Source organism: Eubalaena glacialis, chromosome 1 (assembly GCF_028564815.1).
Source record: "Eubalaena glacialis isolate mEubGla1 chromosome 1, mEubGla1.1.hap2.+ XY, whole genome shotgun sequence".
NCBI lineage: Eukaryota > Metazoa > Chordata > Mammalia > Artiodactyla > Balaenidae > Eubalaena > Eubalaena glacialis.
Window position 1 is genome coordinate 66603194 of NC_083716.1, and position 25175 is coordinate 66628368.

General features: G+C 37.2%; 1 protein-coding gene and 1 non-coding gene across 2 annotated transcripts in view; one reads left to right on the forward strand and one right to left on the reverse strand.

The window, feature by feature from the left end:
- Nucleotides 1-808: 808 nt before the first annotated feature.
- TRNAS-UGA (transfer RNA serine (anticodon UGA)) lies at nt 809-890 on the reverse strand. Its single transcript has one exon. It is a non-coding gene; the product is annotated as a tRNA-Ser (tRNA).
- Nucleotides 891-1484: 594 nt separating this feature from the next.
- CTNNA3 (catenin alpha 3) overlaps nt 1485-25175 on the forward strand; it is a 1728069-nt gene continuing 1704378 nt past the window's right edge. The window contains exons 1-2 of the mRNA XM_061197871.1: nt 1485-1552; nt 3618-3712. Of these exons, the coding sequence (XP_061053854.1) occupies nt 1507-1552; nt 3618-3712 (141 nt within the window). The 5' untranslated portion in view covers nt 1485-1506. The remainder of the gene's footprint in view (nt 1553-3617; nt 3713-25175) is intronic.

A 25175-nucleotide genomic window follows, 5' to 3' on the forward strand; every position in this document is an offset into this window, starting at 1 on the left:
AAGGGAGCAGAAAGGGGCTGTGCAGGGTCTCAAAGACTAACCTTTTATTTCTTTTGATTTCCTTTTATTACTAAAAAAAATACTGGATCAATATACACATTTTAGAAAACTCAGTTAAGCAAAAAACTATCTGTTAAGAAAATTAAAATCCCCCAAATCCTACCACCCAGAGATAATAATTACTGCTAACATTTTGGTTATTTCTTTCCAGCCCCCATTCACTCTCTCTTTTTTTCTGCCATTGTTGCCACATAAACGGTTATATAAATGAATTGTTTAACAAAAATGTAATCATAATATATACTGTTTTCCAACCTGTTCGACTTTTTGCATTTAGCAATGTATTGGGAAAGTCTTCCCATGTCATTAATATCATTTTAGTGGCTACATGCAGTGTTCCATCATGTGGATCTACCTATCATACTTTAGAAGTTGAACTTTTAAAAGTTTTTATGATCTCCCATTTCACACCACTTTTGGATGTGGTGGGGGAACCGTTGAAGGTGATTCTGGGATGGAAGGAGAGGTAGCATTAGCCTTGCCATCTTCATTTTATTTTTATTTTGTGAACAAGGAACAAGATTCTAAAACCGTTAGTTACTATTTAGTATAAAGGGAATAAAGACTATTCCCATTAGCGTAAACAGCGTATGTTTACAGCATTGACATTTACTGGCTTTTCTTTGACACATTTAACTTCTCTGCAGTCGGGCCATTTAGCGGGCAGATAGGGGAATACAGCCGGAAGAGTACGGATTATTTTATGACAGCATCTGTTGGAAGTGGGTAAAAAGAAGTCACCCACTTTCGCAGCGAGCAGGGTTCGAACCTGCGCGGGGAGACCCCATTGGATTTCAAGTCCAACGCCTTAACCACTCGGCCATCGCTGCCACAGGGAAAGAAAGAAGGCGGAAACACTTTAGTGTTAAAACAACTGGGCACATGCGCACCAGCCTCACGAGTGGGCGGGGCTTACAACCTCCGCGAGCCCTGCTGTGTGAGAGGTGGCCGGGGCTGACTGCCCAAATTGCGGGAACTAACCCGTGAACGCGAAGAAATAATAGAAACTCCCTTAAGTAGTTTAAGTAAATGCCTTTAAAGGAGGGTCTTAGAAGCCCTTCCCTGCGCTCGGAAAATCGAAAGTCGCAACCCTGCTTGGCTTCTGGTCTCTGACCTGGTTTTTGCTCTCCCGCTTCCCCATTACGTCACCGAGAGAACTGTGAAACAAAGATTCGTCTCGCTTAGTGCTCCGGGCCCGCGCCCTGGAAAGTTTCTGCGTCTCCGGCTGCGTTTGCCGCGTTGGTCGCGTCGAGCTCTCCTCTTTCTGCGGAATGAGAGGGAGGTGTGAGTGAAGGCGTGAGGAGTCGGCCGCTGCCCGTGGGCTCGCTTCTCGCAGGCTCCTGCTCATGCAGTCATCTTTCATTCTTCTCCCCACAATGACTCCCTCGTTGCTGAGCCCTACTGGAAGAAATCGTGTCCCGAGTGTTTCCCAAGCTTTCTCAAGTGATGGGGAGACTTGCAGGTGGTTTGAGAACAAAGTTCCGTGCATTAGGTCTGCATTTTACCTTTAAATGCCATTAATTTCCTCCCTTGTTAAGTGTAGCTACTGCGCTAGGTGCTTTATTTACGTTATTTCATTAAAGTTCTCAGACCGGGTAGGTCTGTACCATGGTCGCTCGCCTCAGAGAATGAGGCGGGGAACGAGGCACGAGAATTGGCGCCGGTGATACCAGGGCGCACGCGCAGCTGCGTAGCACGCGGCGCCCCGAGAGCAGCAACTTGTTTGCTGATGGAAGATTTCCAGAAAACAGTAGGGGCCTTTTACTAGTTTAAATATTTGTAACTGTTCAGGGGACCTTCTCCATCTTTCTCATAATGTTACATATCATATTAAGGCAGGAAGGCAAATCCTTGCCCTTTGGAAGGCCAGATGTTAAGTGACCTCACTTGATATTTGGGTGAATTTTCCTGAGACTTTTCAGTACCATTTCTCTTAACTAAATAAAGGTGCTAAGTGTCTAAATCCATTTAATTGTGGAAGGAGAGCAAAATACTTGAGAATTGTTAGAATAAGTTTTATCTAATTTGAGATTTTGCTTTTAGAAATTTTCTCTTTTTGTTTTTAATTTGGCAGAGCTACAGGGGTGGTCTCCATTTCTCTATGAATCTTATATGGGAGCAATGTTATTCCTGACCTTCCCAGGCATAAATTTTATCTATATGAACATTACTTGCACTTTTCCAATAGGATACTATCCAAGAAGAAGTAGAGTTTTGTCTTTTTTCTTTTTATCTCTTAGATTCTGTGTGTGCTGAGATAACCTATAATTTAATCTTACTATTTTATTAGTTGTATCTTGAAGTCTTTTAGAAATTCTTATCTTCTGTGCAGTTGAATGATAATATTTAACGGAAAGTTCTCTTACTCTTCCTTAACTTCCCCTTCCTCTTTTAAGAATTTTCTTCACTTGCCTAAAACCTTGACAGTAATGGGAATTGATTTTGGTTAAAATAGTTCAATCAGAAATTCTACTGAGGGTTTTTTTTTGGTGAGGGGAAAGGAAGACAGCAAAGGAAAAGAATATATTACAAAGTTAATGTGTATTTGGTAAGAACAATTGTGATTAATTTTTCTTTGCAGCATTTCAAAAGTGAAATGCCTAGATTTAACATTTAATTTTCAGCTTATTTGAGTTACTGTAGGCTTAAAAAAAAATCAAATTGCCTTTTTAAATGATTTATCATATTGCTGAAACGAGCCAAGAGATCAAAATTATTATAGGTTTTATTTTTAAAAAAAATAAAAAAATAAAAAATTTGGATTTCCAAATGAGTTCTTTTCCAACCTTAGGTCTTTAGCATTGCCATTTAATGTAGTGAGTGGCAAGTAACAGAAAAAGAAGTAAAATACATATCTTCTAACCCAATTACGGCATAAATATATTATCATTCATGACAATAACATCATAAAAACTTGAGTTGCAATCATGGACATTTTACTTCGTAAAGGGCCCCTGTGATTCTGATTGCCTCCTCCTCCATGCCACCCCCAGATTCTGTTCCTTTATGTGGTAGTTTTTATTAAGCCAGTTTGGGTGTGGAAGGCAAATATTTGAGGCTTTCACTCAAAAACTTTCTTGATGCCACTTTCACAGGAAGAATACTGAGAGGGATGGGGCATATGTTTGGGAGCAGTGTGACATTTCTTTTTTCTTTTACAGCAAATCAAAACTTATGTTGAATTATTTTGGTGGTTTTTTTCCCCTGGAATTTTAATAAATCAGAATTTTAATGCTGGAAGAAACTAAAGCTAGTCCAATCCCTCTATTTACAGATAGGAAAACTGTGGCCCGTGAGTGGTTGCCCAAGGTCACATAGCTAATTAGTGGCAGATTCAAGACTATAATTTGTTATATTAGCCTAGTGTTCTTGCTAGATTTTGTTGCCCTTATGTATTCTTTGTTAGTCTCTGGCTCAGTGGCATGTAGATCTAGAAGTGCGTATATGGCAGTAGAGAGAGCCAATGGTAGGGGAGAGTTGTGAGTTGAATGTTGAAAGCCTATGAGATGTCAGATGCTGAATATATTGTGGTGGATGATATTTGTTCTTTTTTCCAGTATCCATCCTCCCAACGGGTAATGACACGTCAATTGCACTTAAGGAGGACCACCCCTCCCCACTGGATGCAAACTTACTTCGCCTGTTAATCAAGGTATCCCACCCTGCTCTGGGTAAGGGGTGGGCATGTGACTTATATTGGTTTTCTGTTGTTGCATAATAAATTACCACAAACTTAGTGGCATAAAACAACATGAATTTATTATCTTACAGTTTCTGTGGTTCAGGGGTGTTGTCGTGGGTTGACTGTGTCCTCTGCTCAGGGTCTTTTACCAGTTTTCAAGGTGCTGACTGGGACTTTGGTCTCATGTAAGGCTTGGGGCCCTCTTCGAAGATCACTACTTGTTACCAGAATTCAGTTCCTGTGGTTGCAGGACTTGTTGGCTGTCAATGGAGGACCTTTCTGAGTTCCTTGAGGCTGCACATTGTACCTTGCCATGTGGCCCTCTCTACAGCATGGTAGTTGGCTTCTTCAAGGCAGCAGGAGAATTGCTCTCTAGTCTACTACAGTAGAGTTTTATATAATATGATGTAATCACAGCGGTGACTATTCATCATATCACAAATCCTGCTCAAGTGAGGAGGAGTATATAGGCTGTGTACAGGATGGGCAGGGATCTTGGGGGCTATCTTTGAATCCTGCCCACCACACAACTCAAGCTGGGCCAGTCAGAGTCTCTCAGAATCCCTGTTCTTGCCATTACACCATTGTATTTTTATGGGCATCCTACACAACACACTCACATAGTAACCAATGAGAGGTGATCAGAGTGTGGAAATTTAAACTTAGCTGCCTTGTATGCTTTTGTACTTCATTTGAAAGGAGTAGAGTTGGCAACAACTGCAGAGTTTGAGAGGCTTAGCCACCCTTGACGATTCTTGATTTTAATTCTATATTGATTGGAGAATAACTCTAGCTGTACATTTATGACAACATATATAAGGGGCTTAGTTCAGGTTAGACAAAAAAAATTACTAAGTTATTGGCAACAAAACCCTCATGAAGATTTAGTTGTTAAATTACAGGCATCATGAAAAGTGACGGAAATGATTATCCTGGAATTACTACATTGCAAATGACTGTACTTTTGAAGTCTAAGCAATTAGTTGTGGATTGCTTTTTGGTCATTATATTGCTTATACATACATGTTTTAAGAAGACTGGAGATATATCCTAGTCAGGACTAGAGCAGCTTATTTATAGGATTTTCCTACCTAATCAGTCCTCTAATGCCATGACCAATTAAGAAATACAATCAAGATTGATGGAATCCTCTTTCCTTAAAGGATATGATGCCAGTGTGATATTCAGCCTTGAGTTCTCCAGGGTAGTATCCACTGATTTTGGAACAGCAGAGATCCGGACCTACCAAAGACATCTTAATATTACTGCCCAGTTAAATATCAAAAGGGCAGAATAAATTTATTAAGGATGAGATCTTATACCCAGCTTATTTATAAGAACTGAATTGATGCCTTATAAAACTGTCTGGACTGGCTCTATCTATAGAATTGATGGTACTGGGGTTTCCAGGTGGTTTATTTATAAAGACAACTGAAATTATAAACAGAGATCATAAAAATAGTTTTAAGAATTATATCAAAATACAGGTATGATCATTGGATTATGGTTAAAATTGACTGGGAAACAACTAGACTCACAGACCAGTTTTCTTATAACTTTAAGGAATTATAACTATAACACTGTCCTGCTTCTTTATAAAAGAATGCTGTCTGTTATTAATTCTGATTTCTCTTTGGGGCTATTAAATTATATAGGAAAATCACGTGTTGACCTTAGGGAGTTCATCTATGCTCATGCATTGAATATACAGACATGTCTCCTAAAGCCAAGTTTTGGGATTTTTTGTTAAATAGCAATACATAACTAACGAATTCAGTCCCCCCACCCCATAACTAGATTCCTTTGCTCTCCCTTCCATGTTTCTATCAAATGTTTCCTGTTCACCCAGCATGTGGGAGAGTACTCATGATTCATGAAAATGCCTAGTACAGTGCTTAATTTTTTAGTAGGTACTTGATACTTGATAGTTCTCTTTTTATTATGAAAACAATATAATAATGTTAATAAAAAGTTTGAAAAAATGGAAAAAACTCAACCTGACCCACCTAAGCCTTTTTTTTGTTTTTTGTATTTCTACTCTGTCTTTCTCCTTATACTTACATATGTTTTTGCATAGTTTTAATTGTGTGTGTGATGGTTTTTCTGCTTTTGTTTTATAGAGGTAGATTCATGTAACATAAAATTGACCATTTTAACCGTTAAAGTGTACACTGCAGGGGCTTCCAGTACATTCATGATGTGCAACCATCACCATTGTCTACTACAGAACATTTTCATCATTCTAGAAGGAAACCCTGTACCCATTAAGCACTCATTCCCCACTTCTCCACTCTCTCCATTCTCTGGCAATCACTAATCTGTTTTCTGCCTCTGTAGGTTTGCCTACTCTGTACATTGCATATAAATGGAATCATATGATGTGTGGATTTTTGTGTCCAGGTTTTCACTTAGCATGATGTTTTCAAGGTTCATATGTGGTTATACAATGTATCACTACTTCATTTCTTTATTTTTGTGTGTTTGTTTTGACAATAATTTACTGTGTTGCCTTTAAAAATTGTGATAAAATATGCATAATATAAAATATGCCATTTTAACTATTTTTAAGTGTACAATTGAGGGGCATTGAGTACAATTACAGTGTTGTACAACCATCACCACTATCCATTTCCAGAACTTTTTCATCATTCCAAGTGGAAATTCTGTACCTATTAAATATTCTTCCCTCCCTCCAGCCCCTGGTAACCTCTGTTCTCCTTTCTGTCTCTATAGGTATCTCGTATAAGTAGAATCATACCATATTTATCCTTTTGTGTCTGGCTCATTTCACTTAACATAATATTTCCAAGGTTTATCCATCTTGCAGCATGTATCATAATTTCCTTTCTTTTTTGGCAGAATAATATTCCATTGTATGTGTATAGCACCACATTTTGTTTATCCATTTGTCTAATGATGGATACTTGGGTTGTTTCTATCTTTTGCTTATTGTGAATAACGCTGCTGTCAACATTGGTGTACAAGTATCACTTCATTTCTTTTTAAGGTTGAATAATATTCCATTGAATAGGTATACTGCATTTTGTTTATCTACTCACCATTGGGTTGTTTCTACTTTTTGGCTATAATTATGAATAATGCTGCTATGAACATTCATGTACAAGAATTTGAACATCTGTTTTCAGTTCTCATGGGTAGATACCTGGGATTGGAATTGTGGGGTCATAGGGTTCTTTTATGTTTAACTCTTTGAGGAACTGCCAAACAGTTTTCCAGTGGCTGCATCATTTTACACTCCCATCAGCAATGTATGAGGGTTCCAATTTTTCTACATTCTAACCAACACTTATTTTCCATTTTTAAAAACTATAGCATCTTAGTAGGTATGAAGTGGTATCTCACTGTAGGTTAGATTTGTGTTTCCCTAATGACTAATGATGTTGAGCTATTTCCATGTGCTTATTGGCCATTAGTATATCTCCTTTGAAGAAATGTCTATGTAAGTCCTTTGCCTATTTTTTAAAATCAAAAAATTAATTGATATATAACGTTGTGTAGGTTTAAGGTATACAATGTATTGATTTGATACATTTATATATTGCAATATGATTACCATCATAGCATTAACTAACACCTCTATCACATCACTTAATTATTATTTCATTTTTTATGGTGAGAAAAATTAAGATCTAGTCTCTTTGAAATCTGTAATACAGTGTGTTTCCTATAGTCACTATGTTGTGCATCAGATCTTCAGGACTTGTTTATCTACTAGTTGCAAGTTTGTTCCCTTAAATAACATCTCCCCAATTTCCCTACCCCCAGCCCTTGGTAACCACCATTCTAGTCTCTATTTTCACGAGTACAGCTTTAAAAATATTCCACATATTAGTGATATCATACAGTATTTGTCTTTCTCTGTCTGAGAAAGACATTACTTAACATTATGCCCTCAAGGGCCATCTATGTTGTCACAAATTCCTTTGCCCATTTTTGAACTAGATTTTTGTGGGGTTCCTTTTTTTGGTGTTAAAAATATATCGTATTCTCTGTTTGTGTCACCGTGGTTATTGTTTTAATGGTTGCATGATAGTCCGAGTAGATGTATTATATTTCATTTTCTTATTCTTTTGTCTCTTAATCTTCCTAAGTCAACATCAGTTCCAGACTGTAGATTCTTCTTTTTTTTTTTTAACATCTTTATTGGAGTATAATTGCTTTACAATGGTGTGTTAGTTTCTGCTTTATAACAAAGTGAATCAGTTATACATATACATATGTTCCCATAGATTCTTATTTTATCGTGTTTCTATTTTGCACATACACTCTTTCCCAAATTTGAGATATGTTAATCCACCATTTTTCAGAGGGCCCTCTGCAGAACACCTGCACCAGGATTACCCAGGTGAATGTGTGCATGTATGTATCTGTGTGTGCGTTGGGGGGAGGGGCATGTTGAAAATTCACATTTTCAGGCCTTGTTCTAGGCCTTTCATATTAGAATGTGTGGGGACATGGCTCGTCTTTATTTTTTTTTAAATTTTTAAAATTTTAACTTAAATTTTAAATTTTTTTGGGGGGACATTGCTTGTCTTTCAAAACAGTGATACATATTACTTGGAGAAATACTGCGTACTTTTAATAAAGCTACTTTTTTCCATTTACCCTACCTTAAAGATATTTCCATGTTGATATCGTTAGCCAGCTACATCATCACTTTAATGTCCATATCGTAGGACATTTAGATTATTTGTAGTTATTCATGGTTACAAGCTATGTTGCTTGCTTCCTTGTACACATGCATCTTTAAATACTAGGCTGGTTATTTCTTTGGGAAAAATCCCTAGATATGCAATTTCTGGTCAAAAGTATGTATTTTAAAAAAGGTATTGGTACTTGTTGTCAAATTGCCCTTCAGAGATGTTTTCCCAATTTGTTTTCACACCAAAAGTGTCTTAGTATCTGTTTCTCTGCACTCTTGATTTTCTTATGCCCACACTCTTATCATTCTGCTAAATTTTGATAATAAACAATGAAAAGTATCTTCTTGTTGTTTTGACTAATTAACTGTTATGTGAATTGTCCTTTTTTCAATAGGTAAAATCCTTCATATTATTTTCTTCTGCTAGATTATTCACTTTTTCAGGATCAGCTATGTTTTTCAGTCTTATATTTCTTTGTATATGTCCTTACTGGAGGCTTGTCCTAGGTAAGCACTCAATAAATTTTTATCTGTTTGATTTGAATTCCCAGCAACAGCAGATTCTTCAACCCTCGCTTCCAGATTCAGAATACGTTATACGATTGTTGATCTTTCAGTCCCATCTGCACACTGATTCTGACCATAGTTGTGGTCCGTCTTCACACAGTTCTTAGGTTAATATTTTTTAAAAAAAGACAATCAATTTGAATTAATTAAAATGTAGCATTAATATCTGAACAAAGGTTAAAGGAAGTTTAATTGATTGGCCAGGAAAAGAGAAAGGGAAAGAGTTATTTAATAAGATCTCAAGTCTATAAGTGGGTATTACATAAATGATAAAAGGAACTGAAACTGCTCCTGGAAGAGTTTAGGCTGGACATAATAAAAACAATCTCAGTGTGGTTGTTATGAGACAAAATAAATTCCCTGGTGGAGGGTAAGTGTTTTCTGAAAATCTATCTCCTTCTTAATGGTCCAGGTGCAGCCTTTTCATGGAAAGGGAAACTTTTAGTCTGAAGGATAGGGACTGTGGCTTCTGCTTTTGTTTTTTAATCTCTTAAGGCCAGTGTCCAATTTAGGTTCTGGCCACGAGGGAGCTCCCAGAATGTTCACTTATAAGTGTGACTAAAACATCAATGGCAAGTAATGGGATGGAGAAGGTGGCGTTTTCCTGAATGGCTCTCAGAAAGAAAAGTAAATATGGTAGGAAGGAGTAAAACACTTGAAGTGATGGGAAGGGCTAATCATGGGGTATTTGTGGGCAACACGCTCCAGTAATGAAAGATGTTGCTGAGATTGGTTCAAGATGGTGGAGTAGAATGAGGTGCTCTCACTCCCTCTTGTGAGAGCACCTGAATCACAACTAACTGCTGAACAATCATTGACAGGAAGACACTGGAACTCACCAGAAAAGATACTCCACATCCAAAGACAAAGGAGAAGCCACAGTGAGATGGTAGGAGTGGTGCAATCACAATAAAATCAAATCCCATAACTGCTGGGTGGGTGACTCACAGACTGGAGAAGACTTATACCACAGAAGTCCACCCGCTGGAGTGAAGGTTCTGAGCCCCACGTCAGGCTTCCCAACCTGGGGGTCCGGCAACGGGAGGAGGAATTCCTAGAGAATCAGACTTTGAAGGCTAGCGGGATTTGATTGCAGGCCTTTGACAGGACTGGGGGAAAGAGAGACTCCACTCTTGGAGGGCACACACAAAGTAGTGTGCGCATCGGGACCCAGGGGAAGAAGCAGTGACCCCATAGGAGACTGAACCAGACCTACCTGCTAGTGTTGGAGGGTCTCCTGAAGAGACAGGGGGTGGCTGTGTCTCGCCGTGAGGACAAGGACACTGGCAGCAGAAGTTCTGGGAGGTACTCCTTGGTGTGAGCCCTCCCAGAGTCCACCATTAGCCCCACCAAAGAACCCCGGTAGGCTCCAGTGTTGGGTCACCTCAGGCCAAACAAGCAACAGGGAGGGAACCCAGTGCCACCCATCAGAGGAGAAGCAGATTAAAGTTTTACTGAGTTCTGCCCACCAGAGCAACAGCCAGCTCTACCCACCACCAGTCCCTTCCATCGGGAAACTTGCACAAGCCTCTTAGATAGCCTCATTCACCAGAGGGCAGACAGCAGAAGCAAGACAAACTACAGTCCTGCAGCCTGTGGAACAAAAACCACATTCACAGAAAGATAGACAAGATGAAAAGGCAGAGGGCTATGTACCAGATGAAGGAACAAGATAAAACTCCAGAAAAACAACTAAATGAAGTGGAAATAGGCAAGCTTCCAGAAAAAGAATTCAGAATAATGACAGTGAAGATGATCCAGGACCTCAGGAAAAAAATGGAGGCAAAGATCGAGAAGATGCAAGAAATGTTTAACAAAGACCTAGAAGAATTAAATAACAAACAGAGAAGAACAATACAATAACTGAAATGAAAACTACACTAGAAGGAATCAATAGCAGAATAACTGAGGCAGAAGAACGGATAAATGACCTGGAAGACAGAATGGTGGAATTCACTGCCATGGAACAGAATAAAGAAAAAAGAATGAAAAGAAATGAAGACAGCCTATGAGACCTCTGGGACAACATTAAATGCAACAACATTCACATTATAGGGGTCCCAGAAGGAGAAGAGAGAGAGAAAGGACCAGAGAAAATATTTGAAGAGATTATAGTCGAAAACTTCCCTAACATGGGAAAGGAAATAGCCACCCAAGTCCAGGAGGCGCAGAGAGTCCCATACAGGATAAACCCAAGGAGAAACATGCCGAGACACATAGTAATCAAATTGGCAAAAATTAAAGACAAAGAAAAATTATTGAAAGCAGCAAGGCAAAAATGACAAATAACATACAAGGGAACTCCCATAAGGTTAACAGCTGATTTCTCAGCAGAAGCTCTACAAGCCAGAAGGGAGTGGCATGACATATTTAAAGTGATGAAAGGGAAGAAGCTACAACCAAGATTACTCTACCCAGCAAGGACCTCATTCAGATTCAATGGAGAAATCAAAAGCTTTACAGACAAGCAAAAGATAAGATAATTCAGCACCACCAGACCAGCTCTACACCAAATGGTAAAGGAACTTCTCTAAGTGGGAAACACAAGAAGAAAAGGACCTACAAAATCAAACCCAAAACAATTAAAAAATGGTCATAGGAACATACATATTGATAATTACCTTAAACGTGAATGGATTAAATGCTCCAACGAAAAGTCACAGGCTTGCTGAATGGATACAGAAACAAGACCAATATATATGCTGTCTACAAGAGACCCACTTCAGACCTAGGGGCACATACAGACTGAAAGTGAGGGGTGGAAAAAGATATTCCATGCAAATGGAAATCAAAAGAAAACTGGAGTAGCAATTCTCATATCAGATAAAATAGACTTTAAAATAAAGAATGTTACAAGAGAGAAGGAAGGACACTACATAATGATCAAGGGATCAATCCAAGAAGAAGATATAACAATTATAAATATATATGCACCCAACATAGGAGCACCTCAATATATAAGGCAACTGCTAACAGCTATAAAAGAGGAAATCAACAGTAACACAATACTAGTGGGGGACTTTAACACCTCGCACCAATGGACAGTTCATCCAAACAGAAAATTAATGAGGAAACACAAGCTTTAAATGACACAATAGACCAGATAGATTTAATTATTTATAGGACATTCCATCCAAAAACAGCAGGTTACACTTTCTTCTCAAGTGTGCATGGAACATTCTCCAGGATAGATCATCTTGGGTCACAAATGAAGCCTCAGTAAATTTAAGAAAATTGAAATCATATCAATCATCTTTTCTGACCACAATGCTATGAGATTAGAAATGAATTACAGGGAAAGAAACACAAACACATGGACACTAAACAATATGTTACTAAATAACCAAGAGATCACTGAAGAAGTCAAAGGGGAAATCAAAAAATACCTAGAGACAAATGACAATGAAAACACGATGATCCAAAACCTATGGGATGCAGCAAAAGCAGTTCTAAGAGGGAAGTTTATAGCAATACAAGCCTACCTCAAGAAACAAGAAAAATCTCAAATAAACGATCTAACCTTACACCTAAAGGAACTAGAGAAAGAAGAACAAACAAAGCCCAAAGTTAGCCGAAGGAAAGAAATCATAAAGATCAGAGCAGAAACAAATGAAATAGAAACAAAGGAAACAATAGCAAAGATCCATAAAACTAAAAGCTGGTTATTTGAGAAGATAAACAAAATTGATAAACCATTAGCCAGACTCATCAAGAAAAAGAGGGAGAGGACTCAAAGCAATAAAATTAGAAATGAAAAAGGAGAAGTTACAACAGACACCGCAGAAATACAAAGCATCCTAAGAGACTACTACAAGCAACTCTATGCCAATAAAATGGACAACCTGGAAGAAATGGACAAATTCTTAGAAAGGTATAACCTTCCAAGACTGAACCAGGAAGAAACAGAAAATATGAACAGACCAATCACAACTAATGAAATTGAAACTGTGATTAAAAATCTTCCAACAAACAAAAGTCCAGGACCAGATGGATTCACAGGTGAATTCTATCAAATATTTAGAGAAGAGCTAACACCCATCCTTCTGAAACTCTTCCAAAAAATTATGGAGGAAGGAACACTCCCAAACTCATTCTATGAGGCCACCATCACACTGATACCAAAACCAGATAAAGATAGTCCAAAAATGAAAATTACAGACCAATATCACTGATGAATATAGGTGCAAAAATCCTCAACAAAATACTAGCAAACAGAATCCAACAACACGTTAAAAAGATCATACGCCATGATCAAGTGGGATTTATCCCAGGGATGCAAGGATTCTTCAATATACGCAAATCAATCAACGTGATACACCATATTAACAAATTGAAGAAGAAAAACCGTATGATCATCTCAATAGATGCAGAAAAAGCTTTTGACAAAATTCAACACCCATTTATGATAAAAACTCTCCAGAAAGGAGGCATAGAGGGAAGTTACCTCAACATAATAAAGGCCATATATGACAAACCCACAGCGAACATCATTCTCAATGGTGAAAAACTGAAACCATTTCCTCTAAGATCTGGAACAAGAGAAGGATGTCCACTCTCACCACTGTTATTCAACATAGTTTTGGAAGTCCTAGCCACGGCAATCAGAGAAGAAATAGAAATAAAAGGAATCCAAATTGGAAAAGGAGAAGTAAAACTGTCACTGGTTGAAGATGACATGATACTATATGTAGAGAATCCTAAAGATGCCACCAGAAAACTACTAGAGCTAATCAATGAATTTGGTAATGTTGCAGGATACAAAATTAATGCACAGAAATCTCTTGCATTCCTATGCACTAATGATGAAAAATCTGAAAGAGAAATTAAGGAAACACTTTCATTTACCATTGCAACAAAAAGAATAAAATACCTAGGAATAAACCTACCTAGGGAGACATAAGACCTGTATGCAGAAAGCTATTAGACACTGATGACAGAAGTTAAAGATGATACAAATAGATGGAGAGATATACCATGTTCTTGGATTAGAAGAATCAATATTGTGAAAATGACTGTACTACCCAAAGCAATCTACAGATTCAATGCAATCCCTATCAAATTACCAGTGGCATTTTTTACAGAAGTATAACAAAAAAATCTTAAAATTTGTATGGAGACACAAAAGACCCCGAATAGCCAAAGCAGTCTTGAGGGAAAAAAAAGGAGCTGGAGGAATCAAGACTCCCTGACTTCAGACTATACTACAAAGCTACAGTAATCAAGACAATATGGTACTGGCACAAAAACAGAAATATAGATCAATGGAACAAGATAGAAAGCCCAGAGATAAACGCACGTACCTATGGTCAACTAATCTATGACAAAGGAGGCAAGGATATACAATGGAGAAAAGACAGTCTCTTCAATAAATGGTGCTGGGAATACTGGACAGCCACATGTAAAAGAATGAAATTAGAACACTCCCTAACACCATACACAAAAATAAACTCAAAATGGATTAGAGACCTAAATGTAATACCAGACACTGTAAAACTCTTAGAGGAAACCATAGGAAGAACACTCTTTGACATAAATCACAGCAAGATTTTTTTGATCCACCTCCTAGAGTAATGGAAATAAAAACAAAAATAAAGAAATGGGACCTAATGAAACTTAAAAGCTTTTGCAAAGCAAAGGAAACTACAAACAAGATGAAAAGACAGCCCTCAGATTGGGAGAAAATATTTGCAAACGAATCAATGGACAAAGGATTAATCTCCAAAATATATAAACAGCTCATGCAGCTCAATATTAAAAAAACAAACAACCCAATCCAAAAATGGGCAGAAGACCTAAATAGACATTTCTCCAAAGAAGACATACAGATGGCCAAGAAGCACATGAAAAGCTGCTCTACATCACTAATAATTAGAGAAATGCAAATCAAAACTACAATGAGGAATCACCTCACACCAGTTAGAATGGGCATCATCAGAAAATCTACAAACAACAAATGCTGGAGAGGGTTTGGAGAAATGCGAACCCTCTTGTACTGTTGGTGAGAATGTAAATTGATACAGCCACTATGGAGAACAGTATGGAGGTTCCTTAAAAAACTAAAAATAGAATTACCATATGACCCAGCAATCCCACTACTGGGCATCTACCCAGAGAAAGCCGTAATTCAGAAAGACACATGCACCCCAATGTTCATTGCTGCACTATTTACAATAGCCAGGTCATGGAAGCAATCTAAATGCCCATCAACAGATGAATAAATAAAGAGGAAGTGGTACATATATACAATGGAATATTACTCAGCCATAAAAAGGAATGAAATTGGGTCATTTGTAGAGACGTGGATGAATCTAGAGACTGTCATACAGAATGAAGTAAGTCAGAAGGAGAAAAACAAATATCGTATATTAACACATATATGTGGAACCTAGAAAAATGGTACAGATGAACTGGTTTGCAGGGCAGAAATTGAGACACAGATGTAGAGAACAAATGAATGGACACCAAGGGGGGAAAGCGGCGGGGGTTGGTGGTGGTGATCTGATGAATTGTGGGATTGGGATTGACATATGTACACTAATATGTATGAAATGGATAACTAATAAGAGCCTGCTGTGTAAAAAAATAAATAAAATTCAAAAATTCAAAAAGAAAAAAAAATATGTTGCTAAACTATTTTCCAAGGAAGGTGTGTCCAGTAGGTACTTTTCAAGGAAGGTGAGTCCAGCTCTTCCTTTGCTAAGTGGCAAGTACAAGTTTAGGGCCATTACTGAATTGTTTCGAGCAATAGAAGAGAATACACATCACCAGAAGTCCTCCTTGTGGCCCTTCTCCAAGCAGAGAACCGCCTCTTCCCTAAATGTTGAATAAAGGCACTGAGGTGGGATATGGGTATGATGTCAGGAATGGAGAGCAGGTTGAGGGTGAGTGTTGAGGAATACAGAATTCCACTGTAGATGTACATTATATTTGAAATGCCTTTGACACATTCAAATAGATTTATCATGATTTGACTTGGTATTCTCTCAGGAAAAATCAAATCTTTTGAACTGGAAGTATAGTAGCAACTTGTCAAAGAAAATTTATGTGGGCCAGTTCATTTTTTAATCTCAGCTTTTTCAAAACTGAATTTTACTGATTTTTAAATTAAAAATTTAAATAAATACTTGTAATACAGGTACATGGGTAACTCATTACAATTTCTGCTGCATTTTTATTTTTTATTTTTGAGCAAGTACCTGTGTCACATAGCTAACCATTTACATTTTTAGCTATGTAATAGGCAACAGGGGACTGTGAACCCACTATTTTTCCCATCTTGGTGCATTTCTCCCATAAACACTCTCCCAGGTTTGGTGTGTTTGCTGTCTGATCATTTAGGAGCTGGACTTGTTTGCTCAACTGTACAATTTTAATGGAGTCTTGAGAGGGAGAGAAGATAAGGTTGTGATCAATTTGCCATCCTTAACCTATTTCTTAATATTTTCTTGATAAGTTACAGTGCACAATTGTAATACTCAGGTCTTATAGAGTTACATGGACAAATGAAAAGATAATGAGAAACTAACATGTTGTGAGAGAGACTGTAAGTTAGAAGAAATTTTATCTAATTTTATACTCTATGAGAATATTTCAATTACAAAACCGCTGCCCAATTTTTGTGTTGTTGGCTCATTATTCGAGTAAATATGTAGTAAGAAGTAAGGCCATTGTATCACTGATGGGCTCTTTTTTTTTTTTAATCTTAAAGCAGAGTGCATTTTTAATTAGGAAGTTATATCAATAATAAGTGCTTAGAACACGTAAAGTGGCTTCTCAGTTTGGGTGAAATTAGTAACATAAGGTTTTTACTCATCAAGAAGATAAAGTCAACAATAGTTGTAAAAATTATGATTTTTGAGATTTTATGACACTTTCTTTTCTAAGACTATGTACTACTCAGATATATGCGTAAAGTTTTACTCAGAAATTTTTGAAAATTTCTCTAGAATTACGAATACTGTGCGAAGTCAGACTGGGACTGTCCCTCCAAGAGAGAAGGGAGAGTAGATGAAGAAACAGGTGGGTGGGAGACACCAATCAAATTAAATACTTTTGCGAGGTTAGCATTCAAGATTATTTGACCATAGGGTTATACATAAGAAATCTAGAATTTTCCTTTTAAAAGTTTTTTTCGTCTTCTAAAATGTCAGGAGCAAGAGTCTTAAAAGGGCTTGGAAATTGCGAAAGTTGTGCTGATTTCTGGTTTTGCTTTTACATATTTTTAAAATTGATGTGAAATTGACAAAACAAAATTTAACCATTTTAAAGTGAACAATTCAGTGGCATTTAGTACACTCACAGTGTTGTGCAACCATCACCACTATCCAGTTCCAAAACATTTTTATTATCCCCAAAAGATTACCAAGTCTTGATACTGATTCTTTTCTTAGGACATAAACTTGTACATTGGCTTCAAAATTTGGCTTAATATATCAGCCATTGTGGAAATCAGCCAATTTATTATATTCTGACCATTCAGTTCCTTTAGAACTGCACTGTACACAGTTTATATTTTCTTATCAGAAAATCACAAAAGGATATTAATGTCCTTCCTTCCTATTGTGTTCTTTGAATCTAGCAATGTAGAAATTAAACTAGAACATAGTATTCAAAAATTAGATTACCATTGTCTTTATTGTTTTTTGTTTTAGTATATTTAGAAGTGTACTGCTACAGGACTTTGAAAACGTAGACTACAGAGTAGGCATATCTCATAAAGAAATGGTTCATTTAACAAATAAGTTAATGGATCTGTAAATGTTTCTGCTTTTTTTTTTTTTTTTAACCACCACATTATGCTCTCATTTGTCACATGCTATAGGATGATCATCATTGTCATTCCATGATGGAGATTCTCCTTTGAACAGGGCTTAAAGTGGGTGGCATTTCATGGAGAATAATTTCTGGTACCATTGGTTGGGGTGGGGGGGAGTAAAAGAAAAGGGAGTAGGGAAAGGGCCAGAGACTGCTTTTATCTTTTCATTTTCTCCTAAAACTCTATTTTTAAAAATTAGATTGCCTTCAAATTCCTGCTTTTCTTATTAACAGCTGTTTGTTTATTTTGTAAATGAGATTTAGAAATTAATAAGGAAGCTTCAAAGGAAGCAACATTCTCTCTGGAAAGCAGATTCTCGGCAGCTTTGGTTAGTTGTGGGTAGCAGTTAAGCCAAATTTGTTGTCTCATTCTGTCAATCAAATATACAGATTGCATACTTTTACAAATTTTAGAAAATATGATCTATACAGTTTTAAACATTGGTCTTTTTTGGACTTAACATTATGGAATAAGCATTATTCCATAAAAGTACTTTGTAAATGTCATTAAAAGTATGTTGCTGCTTAAAAGTTCATAATTTCATTCTCTTCATTTTCCACATTTGTACTGTGGAAGGTTATCTTTTTAGAAGGAGAGAGGAGGGAGCAGTTCCTTGCCTACAGTATTATTTTTGAATATACTTACTAATATCTTCTCATATTGTCAAAGAGGCATAGACAAATTTGGTAAAACTGTGAAGCAGGCAATTGTTGGTGCTTAAAAATGATAATTTATTACAATTTTGTGTTTTTCATTTCACGTCTTTTCCTTTTGAGACCTCCTTTTAGGTGTATGTACTCCCATCTCCTCAGTTTACTGACCCTTTTGCTGCTCAGTGTCTCATTGTTCTGGTCTGGTTCTTTTTGATTCACTTCTTCCGTTAAATATTTTCACAGTGTTTTCAGGTCCTATCTTAAACCCTTTAAAGGCAGGAATTTGGAGACTATGATAAATAATTGAAGAAGGTATTTTCCTTTTCCTTGCCTTTAATCTCAGCATAGAGGTGCTTGCTTACTTGAGTTTAGGGGTTAATAGAGGGCCTGTGGAATCAGATAAACCATCTCTCCACTTATTAGCTTTCAGTCTTTGGCAAATAAATACCTTTGAGCTTAGATTAGCTAATCTAACAGCCTAATAATCTAACAGTATCTAATTTAGAAATGTGAGCATTACATTATATCTAAATTATAATTTATAGATGTGAGCATTACTTTATTTCTAAAGTGCTAGGATAATGTCTGACATAATACATCTTCAGTAACTGTTAGATATTACTTTTAGAGGTGCTATTCGTGTTTGTTTAACTCTAGAGCCATCTTTGTACAGTTGCTGCGATTCCTGGTTTTAGCTCTTCATTTTTGTGACTAATAATGCTTAAATTGTTTATATTTCATGTTAATGGAAAACTGGCTCTACTTTTTCCTACATTTACATTTAAACTTTAAAATTTAAATTTTTATGGAAAAGATGTTTTAAGAAGGCATTATCTCAGATTCCTGTTTAATTTTTCTTTTTTTCAAACTCAAACGTATAAAAAACTGTCTTTCAGAGGAAGTTACCTTTGGTAATTTTATTTTTATTGTCTTTATAATATTACAGATTTCCTAGAAATTTGTAGAGAAAAGCATATATTAGTGTACTATTCATTATAAGCTCATTTAATATTTTTCTTGTAATCTGCGAATGTGCTTAGTTCTTAGACATCATAACTTAAAATACTAAACTGAAAAATAAAGAAGGGAATTCCCTGGTGGTCCAGTGGTTAGAACTCCATGTTCTCACTGCTGAGGGCCTAGGTTTGGTTCCTGATTGAGGAACTAAAATCCCACAAGCTGCGCAGTGCGGCCAAAAAAAAAAAAAAGCATGATTGGGCTTTTGGGCTTTATTCTTATTTTCTATAATTTTTGGGATTTTGGGCAAATGTTTATTGACTCCAAGAAAGCTGTTTATCGTGAGTTACTCATATAAGTGATTATATTTATACTTATCTGTTCTCTCCATGTGCAGAGTGAGCAGTGTGCAACACTTTGACCTATTAAATTTATTCATTTACTTAGCAACCATTTATTGAGTGAGTATTATGTATTAGGTACCATGCTTGGTGCTAGTCTGATAAGCATGGGTAAGATATGGTAGAGTTCATTCTTTTGCGGAGAAACATGTTAACAAGTAATTTTGATACAAAGTGCTAAGTTGTATAATAGAGGTATGTAGAAAGTGCTATAGAAGCCTGTGGTTGGCACATTTAACTTGGCATTTAACTTAGGTGGGGAACAAGGAGCACTGATTGATGGTTGTAGATGAGGCCAGGCAATTAGGTAAGACTTGTCAAAGACAATGTTTGAGTGAGCTGGGCATTGAATAAAAGAAACAAGTTCAGAGGGGCCCAGGCTGGTATGTCTGAGGGAACAGAGAGCGGGGTATAAAAGGAGCACTGTTGTCATTTGTAGATGACGTAGGAATCAACCGAGAAATGTAAAACTAAGGAAAGTTCTGCGAGATTGCCAGATATGAGATCAGCTTACAAAATTAATAGTATTTCTCTATACCCATCACAACCAACTAGAAAATATAATAAAAAGATCCATTCATAATATAACAATATCTTTAACATATCTAGGAATACACAAAATCTCCATGGCAAAAACTTTGAAACCCTAAGACAAGATAAGCTAAATAAATGGAGGTGCAGCCCGTATTGGATGGAACATGTTAATAAATATGTCAGTTTTCCCTTAATGTATAAATTAGTTGCAATTCCAATTAAAATTACAGTTGGATGTTTTAAAGAATTTGATACATTTATTCTAAAATTTATATGGAATAATAAAGGTACAAGAATAGCTAAGCTAGCCTTAAAAAAGAAGAGCAAAGGGGGACACTTATCATTCTGGATATTAAGACATATTAAGACATATTTAAAAACCTTAATATTACACATAGACCAATGAAACAGCTTAGAGATTTTGGAGACATGCCATGTGTATAGTTGGTTCCTACTATTCACAGGTTCTGTATTTCTGAATTCACCTACATGCTAAAATTTGTTTGTAAGCCTCAAATCAATACTCATAGTGCTTTTGCAGTCATTCACCAATGTGCACAGAGTGGACATTGAGTCACCTGATAAGCAAGAGTGTGTTCCCAGCTGAAAAAGCTGATGCTCTGTCTCCTTGTTTCAGCTTTCATACTGTAAACCTGTGTCCTTTTCTTTTTAAAATAAATGTATTTATTTATTTATTTTGGCTGCATTGGGTCTTTGTTGCTGCGCATGGGCTTTCTCTGGTTGTGGCGAGCAGGGGCTACTCTTCATTGTGGTGCGCCGACTTCTCGTTGCAGTGGCTTCTCTTGTTGTGGAGCACGAGCTCTAGGTGCACGGGCTTCAGTAGTTGCAGCACGTGGGCTCAGTAGTTGTGGCACACGGTCTCTAGAGCGCAGGCTCAGTAGTTGTGGCGCACGGGCTTAGTTGCTCCATGGCATGTGGGATCTTCCCAGACCAGGGCTTGAACCCCTGTCCCCTGTGTTGGCAGGCGGATTCTTAACCACTGCACCACCAGGGAAGCCCAAAATATGTCCTTTTTTGCAGTCTGTTTAATGCCATATTTTCTGCATTTTTGTGCTTTTTGATAGTGATTTCACTGTCTAAAATGACTCCTGCCTATGTATAGTGCTGAAGTGCTCTCTAGTGTTCTTAAGTGCAAGGAGGCTGTGATGTTCTTTACGGAGAAAATATTTATGTTACATAAGCTTTGTTCAGACATGAGTTATAAGGCTGTTGGTCAAGAGTTCAATGTTCATGAATTAAGAATATATTAAATAAGATGTTTTTAAACAGAAACACACATAAAACAAGGCTAAGTATTGATTGTAGTGGAAATATTGTGACCACAGATTCACAGGAACTGTATTTCTTGTAGGAGCAATGGTTCGGTAGTCACTAATTCAGTGTTTATGGTGACTTTATAGAATAATTAATGAGAATCAATTGTATATGTATATCAGAGTCTACTCAAGAAATCAAAAACCATTCTGGGAGGTTTAGTAAAAATAATTCACTATTGGGAAATGGCTAAATAGGTGTTGGAGGGCTGAAAAACAGGAAACCAGAGGGAATACAGGAAACAGCTATCACCCTTGGGAGAACAAATGCAAGATTAGCGTTCTTAGAACCTTCAAGCATAGAGCAGCGTCCAGTGGAGCTGGGACTCAGTTGTCTGAGGAGAGAGTACTGTCAGGATAAGGGGATACAGACAGGTCACTTCTGGGTCTGTAAAGGAGCGGACACTGGAACTGCTATTGGTAGTTCATGGGATGAAGAAGCGTTGCTCGGTTAAGCTTTATGAATAGCAAGGAAATAGGAAGAAGCAAATTCCATCTACTCTCTTTCCTTCTAGTGTCCTTGGAAGAAACTAACAGTAAACCAGCTAGCAAAGGAGAGTGTGCTGAGCTCCAGCTCCAGTATCACAAAGAAATAGTAGATTTGGAGCCGAGAGACAGCACTAAAATTTCGGGTTTGTTTGTTACAGTAAGTAACATTATTGTAACTATTACTACAGGAGTGTTTTATTTATTTATTAATTTATTAATTATTTTATTTTTGGTTGCGTTGGGTCTTTGTTGCTGCCTGTGGGCTTTTCTCTAGTTGCGACGAGTGGGGGCTACTCTTTGTTGCAGTGCGGGCTTCCCATTGCGGTGGCTTCTCTTTTTGCGGAGCACGGGCTCTAGGTGCGTGGGCTCCAGTAGTGGTGGCACACGGGCTCAGTAGTTGTGGCTCATGGGCTTAGTTGCTCTGCGGCATGTGGTATCTTCCCAGATCAAACCCGTGTCACCAGCACTGGCAGGCAGATTCTTAACCACTGAGCCACCAGGGAAGTCTCTACAGGAGTGTTTGTTGTAGTGTTTTTTATTGTGGGGAATTGAAGACAAGCTTAGTGTCTATCACTATGAAAGTAAATAGGTTATGTGCCAAACAACTAGCAAGACAGGAACACAACCCCATCCATTAGCAGAGAGGCTGCCTAAAATCATAATAAGGCCACAGACACCCCAAAACACACTACCAGACGTGGACCTGCCCAACAGAAAGACAAGATCCAGCCTCATCCACCAGAACACAGGCGCTAGTCCCCTCCACCAAGAAGCCTACACAACCCACTGAACCAACCTTAACCACTGGGGACAGACACCAAAAACAACGGGAACTACGAACCTGCAGCCTGCGAAAAGGAGACCCCAAACACAGTAAGTTAAGCAAAATGAGAAGACAGAGAAACACACAGCAGATGAAGGAGCAAGGCAATAACCCACCAGACCTAACAAATGAAGAGGAAATAGGCAGTCTACCTGAAAAAGAATTCAGAATAATGATAGTAAAGATGATCCAAAATCTTGGAAATAGAATAGAGAAAATACAAGAAAAGTTTAACAAGGACCTAGAAGAACTAAAGAGCAAACACACCGTGATGAACAACACAATAAATGAAACTAAAAATTCTCTAGAAGGGATCAATAGCAGAATAACTGAGGCAGAAGAATGGATAAGTGACCTGGAAGATAAAATAGTGGAAATAACTACTGAAGAGCAGAATAAAGAAAAAAGAATGAAAAGAACTGAGGACAGTCTCAGAGACCTCTGGGACAACATTAAACGCACCAACATTCGAATTATAGGGGTCCCAGAAGAAGAAGAGAAAAAGAAAGGGACTGAGAAAATATTTGAAGAGATTATAGTTGAAAACTTCCCTAATATGGGAAAGGAAATAGTTAATCAAGTCCAGGAAGCACAGAGAGTCCCATACAGGACAAATGCAAGGTGAAACACACCAAGACACATATTAATCAAACTATCAAAAATTAAATACATAGAAAAATATCAAAAGCAGTGTGGGAAAAACAACAAATAACACACAAGGGAATCCCCATAAGGTTAACAGCTGATCTTTCAGCAGAAACTCTGCAAGCCAGAAGGGAGTGGCAGGACATATTTAAAGTGATGAAGGAGAAAAACCTACAACCAAGATTACTCTACCCAGCAAGGATCTCATTCAGATTTGATGGAGCAATTAAAACCTTTACAGACAAGCAAAAGCTAAGAGAATTCAGCACCACCAAACCAGCTTTACAACAAATGCTAAAGGAATTTCTCTAGGCAGGAAACACAAGAGAAGGAAAAGACCTACAATAACAAACCCAAAACAATTAAGAAAATGGTAATAGGAACATACATATCGATAATTACCTTAAATGTAAATGGATTAAATGCTCCCACCAAAAGACATAGACTGGCTGAATGGATACAAAAACAAGACCCGTATATATGCTGTCTACAAGAGACCCACTTCAGACCTAGGGACACACACAGACTGAAAGTGAGGGGATGGAAAAAGATATTCCATGCAAATGGAAATCAAAAGAAAGCTGGAGTAGCAATTCTCATATCAGACAAAATAGACTTTAAAACAAAGACTATTACAAGAGACAAAGAAGGACGCTACATAATGATCCAGGGATCAATCCAAGAAGAAGATATAACAGTTGTAACTATTTATGCACCCAACATAGGAGCACCTCAATACATAAGGCAAATACTAACAGCCATAAAAGGGGAAATCAACAGTAACACAATCATAGTAGGGGACTTTAACACCCACTTTCACCAATGGACAGATCATCCAAAATGAAAATAAATAAGGAAACACAAGCTTTAAATGATACATTAAACAAGATGGACTTAATTTATATTTATAGGACATTCCATCCAAAAAACAACAGAATACACATTCTTCTCAAGTGCTCATGGAACATTCTCCAGGATAGATCATATCTTTGGTCACAAATCAAGCCTAGGTAAATTTAAGAAAATTGAAATTGTATCAAGTATCTTTTCCGACCACAATGCTATGAGACTAGATATCAATTACAGGAAAAAATCTGTGAAAAATACAAACACATGGAGGCTAAACAATACGCTAGTAAAGAACCAAGAGATCCCTGAAGAAATCAAAGAGGAAATCAAAAAATACCTAGAAATAAATGACGATGAAAACACAATGACCCAAAACCTATGGAATGCAGCAAAAGCAGTTCTAAGAGGGAAGTTTATAGCAATACAATCCTACCTTAAGAAACAAGAAACATCTCAAATAAACAACCTAACCTTACACCTAAAGCAATTAGAGAAAGAAGAACAAAAAACCCCCAAAGTTAGCAGAAGAAAAGAAATCATAAAGATCAGATCAGAAATAAATGAAAAAGAAATGAAGGAAACGGTAGCAAAGATCAATAAAACTAAAAGCTAGTTCTTTGAGAAGATAAACAAAATTGATGAACCATTAGCCAGACTCATCAAAAAAAAAAAAAAAAGGGAGAAGACTCAAATCAATAGAATT